The 12,912-nt window shown below is 36.0% G+C and overlaps 3 protein-coding genes across 3 annotated transcripts; 1 reads left to right on the forward strand and 2 right to left on the reverse strand.

Annotated features, from left to right (window-relative positions):
* Positions 1 to 1,823: 1,823 nt before the first annotated feature.
* LOC123320852 (transmembrane channel-like protein 7) lies at positions 1,824 to 4,976 on the reverse strand. Its single transcript, XM_044908309.1, has 3 exons — positions 4,508 to 4,976; positions 4,116 to 4,378; positions 1,824 to 3,808 (listed from the first exon to the last, which is right to left on the reverse strand). The coding sequence occupies exons 1-3, from the start codon at positions 4,671 to 4,673 to the stop codon at positions 1,940 to 1,942; spliced, it is 2,298 nt and encodes a 765-aa protein (XP_044764244.1). The 5' UTR covers positions 4,674 to 4,976; the 3' UTR covers positions 1,824 to 1,939.
* Positions 4,977 to 6,251: 1,275 nt separating this feature from the next.
* LOC123320834 lies at positions 6,252 to 9,982 on the reverse strand. Its single transcript, XM_044908290.1, has 6 exons — positions 9,648 to 9,982; positions 9,393 to 9,556; positions 9,198 to 9,284; positions 8,986 to 9,066; positions 7,706 to 8,917; positions 6,252 to 7,649 (listed from the first exon to the last, which is right to left on the reverse strand). Exons 1-6 carry the CDS (start codon positions 9,728 to 9,730, stop codon positions 6,544 to 6,546), a joined length of 2,733 nt encoding a protein of 910 aa, XP_044764225.1. The 5' UTR covers positions 9,731 to 9,982; the 3' UTR covers positions 6,252 to 6,543.
* Positions 9,983 to 10,077: 95 nt separating this feature from the next.
* On the forward strand, positions 10,078 to 12,284 carry LOC123320905 (rRNA 2'-O-methyltransferase fibrillarin-like). Its single transcript, XM_044908400.1, has 3 exons — positions 10,078 to 10,211; positions 10,409 to 10,848; positions 10,939 to 12,284. Exons 1-3 carry the CDS (start codon positions 10,208 to 10,210, stop codon positions 11,515 to 11,517), a joined length of 1,023 nt encoding a protein of 340 aa, XP_044764335.1. The 5' UTR covers positions 10,078 to 10,207; the 3' UTR covers positions 11,518 to 12,284.
* The last annotated feature ends 628 nt before the right edge of the window (positions 12,285 to 12,912 follow it).

Raw genomic sequence — 12,912 nt, forward strand, 5'->3', positions numbered from 1 at the left:
CACACTAACCGAATCGATCGGTGATATTCCTGCAAAACCAACAGTTTAACCGACAGAATTTTTCCAATCAATCAACTCAGCAGCTTGTTCTTCTTGTACGAATTTTTCGTTTGAATATTTTTCAACGAAGAGAAAGCAAGAGGAAGAATTGTCGAAACTATTTTACACCGCTTGCACTGCACTGGGACCGGAAAGAACTTTTCTAATAGGAACGTTTATTGAAAAACTACGAAACTCACCCATTAATACACTCGAAACACTCAGAATTCCTCAAAAAATCAACACACACCTCGAATAAGCATACTTTCAGATTTCAACAAGATGGCTGGGAAACTGAACATACTTTCGTCCACTAGCTACGACATTCGGCCCCGCCACTGTACGCTGGAATATGGCGAATATCCGCGGTCGTATGTCGCAGCTTGCACGCTAACAACCAGATTGGTGACGTCACGCATAAGGTAAGTTAGCTCAGTGGGCATGAGCAAGTTGCTGGTGTTCAGGGGTCGCCAAAGTATAACGGGAAAAAGAAGTTTAACATTTGTTTGTGTTCGCTCCGCATTGATCTAATTTGTCATTTTTGAATCTCGCGTTTTGAAACAACCGATAAACCGTTTATAATATTCCTGGATTACTGCCCATTATGAAGAGCTAGAGCTATTAAGATAAAAAATCATCAATGATACAATCTATAATCGTCTTGGAAATTTATCGTGTATCCGAATTATATCGAACATGATAATGATAGTTGGTCTCCCTAATCGCAATTTCAGACGAATTCTAGTATATAAATTATATTTCTTATTTTCTGTTAATAAATCTCTATTTTGGAGCCATATGAGGCATGAAACTATTAATTCGGAAATCTACAAGTCCTAAAAAAATTCTACAAATGAATGAAAGGGCAAAGAATGCTGGCAAATTCAGTAGGCGACCTGTAAAGATCCTTCATCCAAATTCCTAAGGTATTTCACCAAATTGCCAAATTCTCATACTAATGAACATATTAGTGTGTGAGGTGAGTTTAACATCGATATGGATATGAAAGATAATGAGTCCGATTGCTCGCTCTGATAATATTGATTTTATAAGACTAGTAATAGGAGATAAGGAAAGATAGGGAAGTGTTGATTCTCAATCTTTATTTTTGACTAAAATCATAAAAAAACATCAGTCTATTAACTGGGTGGCATATTCTACACTGTTACACTTACTGCTATTGAAATTGTTTCATGTAGGATTACATTCATGTTAGATACAAGCAGATTAATATGTGGAGCATTTCCATACTGATCCACTCAATTTTATTGAAAATAGTTTATAATCTATACTGAATTATATCAACTATGAACTATGTGGCAGTAAAGAAATTATAGGGTGTTTCATATAAACTTAATAATATAGTACAATAATTGAGAAAAATTTGATTTTTGGCTTAAATGGAAGATTTTCATCTGTGCGAATCACAAGTATGACTAGTATCGAATTAATATTCATAAAAAATATGAACATAGCAATGGTTCATTAAAAAATATAAATTTCTACTTCCTGATATCCATATACATTTATAGTAAAGTAAAACATTCAACATTTATAAAAAAAATTAAGACTTTGAAATACAAAAGAATCCTTTTTACATATTTCTAACTCAAGTAGTTTGTCGAACATGAATAGAGAGTACTTGAAAGTCCTCGAGATAAGGATTTTAAAGATAAAAGAATCTTTGAGCTTGAACTTGAAGTGAACATTTTAGTTTTGGAAAAATTGAGTGTACCAGAGGTATGTTACTGAAGAGCGGAAATTTTCAGTTTTTGGGAACTTCAATTTCCTTTTCAGTTTCTTGAGGAGTGTACAGAAAATATCCAACTTTATTATTTCAAAATAAAAAATGACTACCAATAAATCTCATGATATGATTAATATACACTATGACCGGTGTTCAAGAACTGTTTTTATTTCTTTCAGCTTCTTGCGCCATTTCAATTCTTCTCATTCTCTTCTGATTCTCTTGCTGTTGCTTGATGAACATACTGAGTCTTTCTAATAAAAATTGTTTGTCATGTCCTTCAAGTACCAACTGATTCTTCAACACTTTAACCATATGTCTATTAGCTGAATTGACAGCCGTGTAATAATACAACAAAAGAGATAAGAGCATAAGTACAGGTACGGCGAATCCTGCAGTACTCAAGAAAGAAATGAAATCTTGCAACCATTTGGGGGCGTCATAAAAAACTTTTTGTACAGTATACCAAACATAAGGGACGTTTTGAAACGGACCGCAGCTTGAAGACGGTACAAGTTCTGATACAGAAAACATCAATGGTAACAGGGCGAATACGAAAGAAACTAATAAGACTATCATGAACATGGAGTTTGATCGTGACACCCTATATATTATTCCACTAGGCTCAGAATTGAACAAACAGGCGAATTTTTTGACGTAAAATATACAAAACAAGTGGATAACAGCCATAAATGAGAGAAGGGGGGTGTAAAAGCAACCAATCCAAACAAGAGTCTGAGTGTAAACTACATCAAGGACGTGCTTTGGTAAGTCGAAAGTTTGTGCACCGATAAACGTACAAAATCTGTTGTTGAAATGTTTGGCGATGAGAGATCTCGGAAAATTTATAAAAAACGTAACCATTATGGTCGAAACGAAATCCGTGAGAAAAAGCTTGTAAATTTGTTGACCCACGTAGGTTTCCCAACATTTAGTGGACGACCTGCATTTATCCCCTTTACAAGTAATTTTGGCATATAAAGAAGCATAAAAAACAATCAACGCTGCCATCCTGAGGAATACTGTCCTGAACAATGTCAATCTCACCACGAATATTGGTGAGTAGTTCTCGAAAATTATCAGATATCGAAAAATAAATGGAATCACCATATTCAAACCGACAATAGTCAAAGAGGGTAGAAACTCATAGAACAGTTTTTCATAGTTCAGCGCGTCTTCTATGAATTCTTTGAGCTTTTCAGTGCAGAAGCTGAAAATGAAATATATCGCACAACCACAGAAAATCAAAATCCCTAAAACGACAGAATTCACGAGAATTCTTATCAAATATAATTTTGTTCGTTCGCTACTTGTTCTGTTTTGTCTCTCGTCTTCTATTCTTTCAGCTTCTAAATTTCCTTTTATCTCATTATATATGGCTTGATGTTTGATTGCTGCTGATTTAGCATCGTGTATACAAAAATCCCATCCTCCAAATATCATGTTACAGTAAAGGTAGAATTGGCCTTCGCCTTCAATCAGTCTTTCTTTGAACCCCTTGGCACCTGCTTTGACCATGCACATCAAAGATACGATTAAGTATACTAAAGTCACTATAACATACGCTAGGGGAAAATTGTAGAATATGTTGGCATTACCAATTGAATAATTCAAAATTTCGGAAGGATAATAACCGTAAAATAAATATGTACATTCCATAAAACCTGTACCTTGCACCAAATTCAAAACTGTAATGACAGGATTGATTTCTTCTGAACACACGGAACTTGTAGTATTTGTGTAATTACTTTCTATTTGTTCGGGGTTCCAGAGCACATATGGCAATGTGATGAAACTGAATATAATTGCAAATATAAAAATATTTAAGAATAAGAGCCACTTAAGGAAGAGAAAATATGATACAACCCCTGTGCCAAAACGACCTTCAATCGTCTTGAGATCTCCTTTCCATACTTCAATTTTATCATAGTACTCTGACAATCTAGTGTGAAATTTTTTCCACAGTTTTCTTCTTTTCCATTTGAACTGCTCATATCCTTGTAAGCGTAAATTAGGCTGGTTCTGAAAAACAAACATTATAAAGCCAAATCATGCTGAAAATTGGAAAATTATCTAAGTAAAAAGCCTGATTATAGTTGATTCGAATTTTTTTTTCTAGATAGCTATCATTGAAACAATGATTTCATAGAAATCAAGATAGACATATAGATATAATATAATAAATTCTAATTATATTTTACACAAGAGCCTAATGAGAATCATTATTGGTCCTTTTAGTTTTTGAAGATTACCTCCCCAACTGACTCTATTTACAGTTTACCGATTTTTCAACGAGTCTTCGAACATCTTATGCATCAGTATTGCTCACCAAAATTTTAGCTTTCAGTTCCTTTTTTTGGGCCATTGGTATAGGCATAGTTTTAATTTGCATTATCTCTTCCCATATAGTCTGTTCATTTGAAATATTCTCCGACAGATCAGGTAACATGGAAACTTGAACATCTTGGGTAGTTGAAGCTCTCCTGTGTACTGTCGAGTCTTTTCTTGATCTCAAAGTAGCTTGTCTTCGCATTGTTCTTTCGGAAGTACTTCTATTTGTTCTCATGCGTATTGTAGCTTGCAATGTCGTCACTATGAAAAAACAATTAATTATATGATATGCATACATGAAAGGGAAGAATTCATGAACTATTCTAGATCTACGAATAATAAAAAAGTTTTGCATGATGAAAATATGTTACCAATGTTGAACATATATACCTGCTCTTGTTTGTTTACTAGGTAATAAGGTGGCCAAATGTTGTGGATCTTTTTGGAAAACGTCTAGTTCTCCATCTGCAGCAGGGTAGCTCTCTTGATAAAACTCTGAACCCGCTTCTTCCCATCCTTGTGTTTTGGTGGGCTTTTTCTTCGCACCTCCAGACATTTTGGAGAGGTGTTCGACTGAACATACGCTAAAAAGTGCTTATCTCCTAACGAAGTAGGTATCTACTTCATTTCAGATACTCCACAAAATATTATCACAATACAATTAATACGGAGTATTTCAGGGGAGTTGCATTATTCAGAGAATCCACAGGGATATGATAATCAGATAAATACATCTCGCCAAAGCTTATCTATAATCTTTGACATCTCGCGAACTCCCGACTGTTACGAGCTCTGAAAATAAAATTGTCACACCTTGGCATGTTAAAAAAGAAAAACAAACACCCACTAGAAATGTCAGACTGACAATTGACATATGGATAACCAAATAATAATAAAATGTCATTGAAGTCTTCTTGAGCCATTGAACTCTTTAAGCTACATTCACAATCAATTCACGGGCCGAAGTGCACTTCGGCACGGAAGCTTAGCAGATGGCGTTCTCCGTTACCATTCACAATGAAATTCAAGACAAAATTTCTTGCAAGTTGCAAACTATCACTTCGGCAAGGAATTTCGTGCCGGCTATAGATGATGCTGATGCTTATGTTTTGATCAGTTACATTTTTGATTCATTTGAGTATTTGGTTCCAAGATTATTGCGAATGGTAAATTTCGTGCCGAAGTGCACTTCGGTCCGCGAATTGATTGTGAATGCAGCTTTAGTTCAATGTCTTGAGCTTGCGCCATAGATATATCTCTGACTGGAACTAATTCGGAACTGTCCGAAGTACCAAATTTTGAACCGAATCGAAACTTTGCTAAGTACCAAATTTTGTCGGTACCAGAGGTATATCTCTGATAAGTACGGAATATGGAGGGTAGATCGATTCTCTCTAAATTCTATTCTTGAAGTCGATAGGTAAGTAGGACTGGTAATCGGTTGCAGGCAAAATAATTCAGATATTGATTTTGAAGCTGAATTATGGTGGCCCATAGACCTAATAATATTTTATTAAGTCTATGTGGTGGCCCGCTTACATGCGTTTTGAGTTTCCATCAACCTGAACAGTTCAAAGTTAATTAGTTTAATTAGTAAGGGGTAAAGTCACAACTGATATTGTACTACTCTGAAACGATTGGAAACTGTTTTAAAATAATTTTTAAACGAGTAACCACAGTTTTTTCTTTCTCTGAACCATAGAGAGATGTATCTCTGCCAAAACTAGCTTTTTTAACGATCTTCTGTGTTCGAACCTCAAAAAATTTGGTATCAGAGACAACCGAGACCGTCAACCTCAAACAAAATCTATGTCCGATCTTATCATCCATCTCTTTCTAACTTTTGACGAGTTGTATAGTAGGTGGCGCTTGAATCGAGGGAACAAACGAATAGCGGGAAATTTGAATTTCTCTTATTCATTAGAGCATCCAATAATTATTCTATGTTTGCAAACATGATGAAGAAACTTTCACTTTTGATTTTTTCATTTTGCTCTTCAAAATATTAGAGGCAAATATTGGATTATTAAAAAAAAAATGAAGAAAATCAAAAGAGAGAGTTTCTTCCATCATGTACAAAATTGTGGTTTCATTTCAACTTGGAGGAATCGAGTAACACTTCAGATAAAGGACTTAATTTTTTATTTAACAATAATTATAACAACAATAAGTCTGCCTTGCTAACAAGAAAGGTCCTATCTGCAGAATGTGATGGACATAATGCAATATCTCCTAATCGGGAATAGTTCTGTTCGTCAACATTATATCTAAATGAAAACATGGAGAGTTTGTTGAAATACTATCTGTTATACAATGAAAAAAAACAGAAACCCCGGATTTTCTCAAAACTTAAATTCTACAGATAGGAGCTTTCATGTTAGGACAGCAGAATTTTAACAACAATAATTATAACAACATATGCTTCATTACTGATGCAATATCTTTTTTAATTTTTTGTTCATGCTTCTTGTTTTAGCTTCCGTTTTCACCTCTTCACACTTCCTTCTGCACCACCATGGAATGCCAATCCTACAGAGAGCAGCTGTCGTTATGTCCCTTATGTGACTTTTATGTTCAGAACATGCAAGATGATCAAAGTTCATGGTAGACAGTACCGCAAGTGCAGTCACTTTTACTTTAGGATGGGAAGGGGATTCATCCAAAAATTCCTCCAACACTGTTATTCCGCAACCTATAGAAACAGTGTAGCTTTCACTTGGGTACAGTAATACCGATCTTTGATCAGACCACTCTTTATTCATTATAAATAAATTTTGTGGCTCTAAATCTGAAGCTGTGAGCATAGAATCACATAAGGAACAGCATATGTGTTTTTTCACCACCTTAAGAATGGCTCCAGCCACATATGCCACAGACAGGATCTTGGGGCTTCCAGAAGAAACTTCTCCCGCAATTTCAGCAGACAATACCTCTACTGATATTTGCGGTGCTTCATTAGTCAGAGAAGCCTCTTCTACAGTTTCCCTTTCCAAACTTTGAGGGGGAATATTGAGGAATGACTTCAAATTACAGACAAGTTCATTGTCGTCCTTCTCACAATTTCTCCCACGAAAGCTTTGGCTTACCAATCCATTTAGAAGTTGAGTTTTCAAACTTCCAATGAATTGCTGAACTGTAGGATTGTCATTGCATCCACAACCATACCTAATTTGTCCAAACAGGTTCTCCAATGGATCTTGATTGAGAGTTCTTGTTTTGAGGGATTTGAAACCCAATTCCCTCAAATACTCCCAGAGCCCTTGAACAGCTTTGATCGATTGGAGCCAACCTGTTTGGGAAGGTGGCATGGATTGTTTCAGGGTGCCAGTTTTGGTGTATCGAATGAAGCTCCACTTTTTAATCCTTTGTGATTCCTCCTCCCAATATTGGATGTGGGGTGAGCGGACACTCAATGGACCCTTCAGCTCTTTCCCAAAGGGACCATCATCTGACTTGCCATTCATACTGTCAAACAGTGTGTCCACCTCTTTTATGAAGGAAGCAGTCCCAATGGCCTCGGGGTTCATTTGCCCTGAAAAAAAATATAAATGTAAAACGTATCAAGTTAGACCAGAAAAAATATATTACCTGCACTAATCAAGGAAAATATGTATGCTGCAACTGTGTGGCTCATTACTTTGGCAGCTATATTCACCTTCATTGCATACTGCAATATGGGTTTCAGGTATGTGGCTTTTATTTTCCATAAAGTCCTGAAAACGATTGTATTTCTATTATCTATTTCGTAAGCTGCAATGACATCCTGAAATTTGGCAACTTTATTCAAGATGGTTTCGCCAATGGTTACAGGAAGACTAACATTGTGCTTACGAAATAGAGAATAGGTACATTTCAATAAGTGAGGTGGATCAAACATGCAATGAACTTTTGAGTTTTCAAAAAAAAAGAAAGGTGTTTCTTTAGTAGCACCAAGTTCTTTGATGCACCTCACATTACTTGTACCCATATCACAGACTGTAACAGCAACGTCCACTTTGGCAACATGTTTTGCTGCAGAGAGAACTTCTAATAGACATTTTTTCAACTCTGCAGCATTACAACCCCTATGGCTGAAATAGTAGGCCACTGGCTGCTTCCAATTTTTACCCAACCCTACCAGCATGAACACTAACGCTTTTGTGGCAAGCCTTTTACTGAAATTAGTATCTCCAAAATCCTCAAAACCAAGGATTTTGTCTTCCCCCATATCATACTGGACACCTTCTTTGATGTCCATTTCATCAAATAAAAGGGCACAGCATCTCTGATGTATGTCCTTGGGGAGATTCTCATTCAGTTGATTGAAAATGCTTTCGTTGATTCCAACTTTGAACGGAACCATTTTCAACAACTTTAATATTGTGTTTTTGCTTGGTAGGGCCGCAAATTTTCTGAGGAGGTTATAGCACCGGGGACTCCTCTTGAAAAGGGAAAGAGCAATGATTTTGTCATCAAGGGTCCATCTTCGTGCATTGGCACTCTTTGCTTTAAAATTCCTGATTTGGGATAGCATAAAATTAGCCGTCACTGACGGCATGTCCTTAAAAAGGTTCCTTACCACTCCCTCATCAGATAGGTTCGTGATACTATTGATGGTGTGGTTTCTCTTTTTACACAGAGCTTTAACTTTGCGTAGTTGGTCTTCCTTTTTCCGAATAAGATCAACCAACTTCATCTTTCTAGGGGTAGAATTTGATAAGGTAAAATTATCAATATTACGGAATATCTTCGCCCTAGACCTCCCATGTGGTGTACTTGGGCATGCTGATGAAGATGCGCTAGGGGTAGGATCTTGTGCATCTAAAAATACAACAACAAAAAATGACATCAGTTTGTTGGAAAAAAATTTTTGCAAATAAATATAATACCTGATGAAGGAATTGTTGAAGTCCTAGATGCAAATTCCTTTTCATTCGAAGAAGGTATAGTGTTTCCCTCTTTAGCTAGAACTGAATGAAAGAACATTAAAATTGTACATTATAAGTGAATAAACTATCGTATTGAAATTAAAATATAATGGACAGAGTAAAAGAATATCATTAGTTATTTCAAAGGAAATATTTGCAGATAAAAACTGTACCTGATGAAGATAATGTTGAAGAACTAGATTCAACTGGAAATACGTCTTCAATTACAGAAGGCATAGTGTCTCCCTCTTTTGCTAGAACTAAATGGTAGTGCATTAGAATGGTACCTTAAGAGTGAATAACCTATTTACTAATGGTATGATATAATCTTGTAGATAAATAGCTATATTACTGAAACATAATAATACCTGGAAATGAAGGAATTACCCATGCTATAGGAATAGCATCTCTCTTCAGTTTTAATAACCTCAAGTCCATGTAAGCTTCGTTGCTGAAATGCTTATCACAAATTCGATGGTGTTTTTTAAATTGGGTGTTTTTGAAACCTAGAATTTTCATCCACGATTCACATCTACAAAATAAAATATGGATTTTACCTGGATTCACTTTAAACAATGCCTTTATTGAAATCTGCTTTTGAATGAGATAATTTTTACTCTTACCTTCCTGGATTTGATGGAAAACAAAATAATTTCTTCACTTCGAACTCGGTGTCTCCACAGACTATACAACTTTTTGCAGCCATACTCGAACTCACTTTGTATTATAAAAAAAGGAAAACTTATTCAGCGTACTGCGACCCAAACTGCAAGAAGTTTGAATTTGAAAAGGTTTGTTGTTGTTGTTGTTTGTTTACACGTGGTGAGGTTATTTCTGTAAGTGCCATTGCGCATGTTTTTTCTTTTTCTTTATTCTATTTCACACCAAATTTCGAATTCCCCAGAAGTCGAACGTAGCTCCACCTAGGGCTAGACTCAAGTAAAGTGCAACAAAGATAGACTTATGCCATTTCAACTAAATAGAGAGAGATGCAAGAGGGTTCTTAAAATCGGACAAATTTCTACTTGAGGTTGACGGTCTCGGTTGTCTCTGTTTGGTATGGAAAAATAGGTTAGGTCGGTTTTCTGATTTACTGAATGAGCACGAGGTGTTCAAGCGTTTTGTATTTTGTGTATTGTGTTTTATAATTCTTTAATTAAATTTAAATACATTCAATTGAAAAATGGGTAAGTTAGACAGCCTTAATTTCTCCCTTTTCATTGAAATCAGGATTAAATCAATCTTTGACTCACAATTTCTATTATTTTCGAGGAATGCTTTAAATGAATTCTCATAAAATTCATGCATAGTTTTTCAGCACAATGAATTCATTACTCAATATTATTCTCAAAAATGTGTTTATGTAAATATTTTTCTGTTCTAGGGTTTTCACGAGGTGGACGCGGTGGTTTCGGCGGCGGTAGAGGAGGCGGCGATGGTAGTCGAAACAGTGGAGGCGGACGTGGTGGTTTCGGAGGCCGAGGTGGTGGTGATGGAGGCCGAAACAGTGGGGGTGGTCGCGGTGGTTTCGGAGGACGAGGGGGTCGTGGAGGCGGACGCGGTGGTCCAGGAGGACGCGGTGGTCCTGGTGGTGGACGAGGTGGTCCTGGAGGACGCGGTGGATTTGGGGGACGTGGAGGTGGGAGAGGTCGCGGTGGCGGCCGTGGAGGAGGAAGAGGGGGATTCAAGGGGGGTAAAACAATCATCATTGAACCCCATAGATTGCCAGGAATATTTGTTGCTAGAGGAAAAGAGGACTGTCTAGCCACTTTGAATTTAGTCCCAGGCTCTGAAGTTTACGGTGAAAAAAGAATATCTGTCGAAGTTAGTATAGCATTATCATCAACTCTTTTTTATTGAAACTTTTGGTCACTGATTATATTCTGTTGTTATAAAAACTTTGGAACTTTTCAGACTGAGGGCAAGAAAATTGAGTACAGATTATGGAATCCTTTTAGAAGTAAATTGGCTGCATCAATAATTGGGGGTGTTGAAGATGTCTTCATCTCGCCAGGAAAGAAAGTTCTATACCTAGGTGGAGCATCGGGAACGACGGTATCTCACGTTTCAGATATTGTTGGACCAGAAGGTCTGGTATATGCTGTTGAATTTTCACCCAGGTCTGGCAGAGACCTCGTAACAGTCGCCCAGAAAAGAACGAACATAGTTCCTATCATCGAGGATGCCAGACATCCGCTCAAATACAGGATGTTGCTAGGAATGGTTGATACTATATTTGCTGATGTTGCGCAACCGGACCAAGCTAGAATCGTTTCTATAAATGCGGACCTTTATCTTAAGAACGGTGGTCATGTCGTCGTTTCCATTAAAGCTAGTTGCATCGATTCAACGGCAAACCCGGAGCAAGTTTTTGCTTCTGAGGTATCAAAACTTAAGTCGTTTAAATTCAAGCCCATCGAGCAGCTCACCCTGGAACCTTTCGAGAAAGATCATTGTGTTGTCACTGCGATATATAGGCCGCGTCCTAATTGATGAGGGGAGTTATATTTTGGAACTGAGATGATCGAGTTTCGACCTTTTTTTGACAATTTGTGAATTTCATAAATAGCATTTTGATTCCTCGGACTCGTTTAACGGCCTTCTCTGTCTTTACTGTTTCGTCCTTTCATAACCACCACTTTTTTGTCATGTCACCTCATGCTTCTAAATAGCATTTACCTGGCCTTTAGAATGAATTATATATAAACAAAAACTGTATTGAATGATATTTACAGTGTTTTAATTTTGGGCATTTTTTGTCCATTCAAATAAAAAACTAAATTGATTGTGATTTTGTCACAGTTCTGTTTTATTTAGTACTTGAGGTGACTAGTGGAATCCAATGCTTCAGTGAAATACCTATAGTTTTTGATAAATTTTTTACCTTACTTTTAAGTTCCAGAAAATTTTCTAATAATCACAGTTTCATAAATAGCAAGATACAAATGTGTTGGTAATTGTGTTGTTTCTGAGTTTTTTTTTTTTCTGAACTCAAATATTTTGATTTCATCAGTAGGATCTGTGTTTAATAGAACTTTTACTTATGGATACTATAGAATTTTCCGTATTTTATTTCACGGATCTCTGTACATATATGTATATTCGTTTTATAAACTTTAATGGTAGGCTGATAGATTATTAAAATACGTTTATGAAGATTCTAGAATATGACCATGGTAAATTGTGAATTTACTACGAATGGATCTTGAAATGTATAATTTTTATAAATGAATACATTGAAAATAAACTATTTTTAAGAAGATAGTTTTTTTTGTCCGTAATAATCGATAGAGCATCTGATGAATGTAGGTGTTCATGGATGTTATTATCTTGCTCCTGACAAGTTTCATGAGATTGGAAGTGAATTTTGGATTAATTCTACCTTCCAACAAGAAAAGACACTTTTAAAATGATCCAGTGTATCAGGGTGAGTCTTATTTGACTCGCAAAAATATTTTAACGATTCTTGAGGTCAAAAGAAACACTTTTTCCTATACCATTTTTTTCGATTCGGCCCTGATAAAAAGATGTAACCATTTTAAGTTTTCATAATGAACTATGCCACCCCTTAAAAAACAAAATTACCTTCAGAATAACTAGCTAAATCTGTGGCACTACATATCTGAGTTGTATTCAGCCAAAATACCCAATTTTTCAAATTTCACAGATATTTTTGAACGTGAAATTACCTGAAAACGGCGCATTATACCAGAAAATATGAAGAATACTTTTCTTTTACGAAACGTTCAAATATTCAATAGATAGTGTCCAACTCAGTTTCAAGAGTTGGGTTCTTTGAATTTTTGGTATTTTTATGGTACGTAATGGTCATAATGAGAAAACTTAAAGACGTGGGTGATATCCTTTGTGTTCGAAAAAGATTTATCA

This window comes from Coccinella septempunctata, chromosome 1 (genome assembly GCF_907165205.1).
Source record: "Coccinella septempunctata chromosome 1, icCocSept1.1, whole genome shotgun sequence".
In the NCBI taxonomy this organism is placed as follows: Eukaryota; Metazoa; Arthropoda; class Insecta; order Coleoptera; family Coccinellidae; genus Coccinella; species Coccinella septempunctata.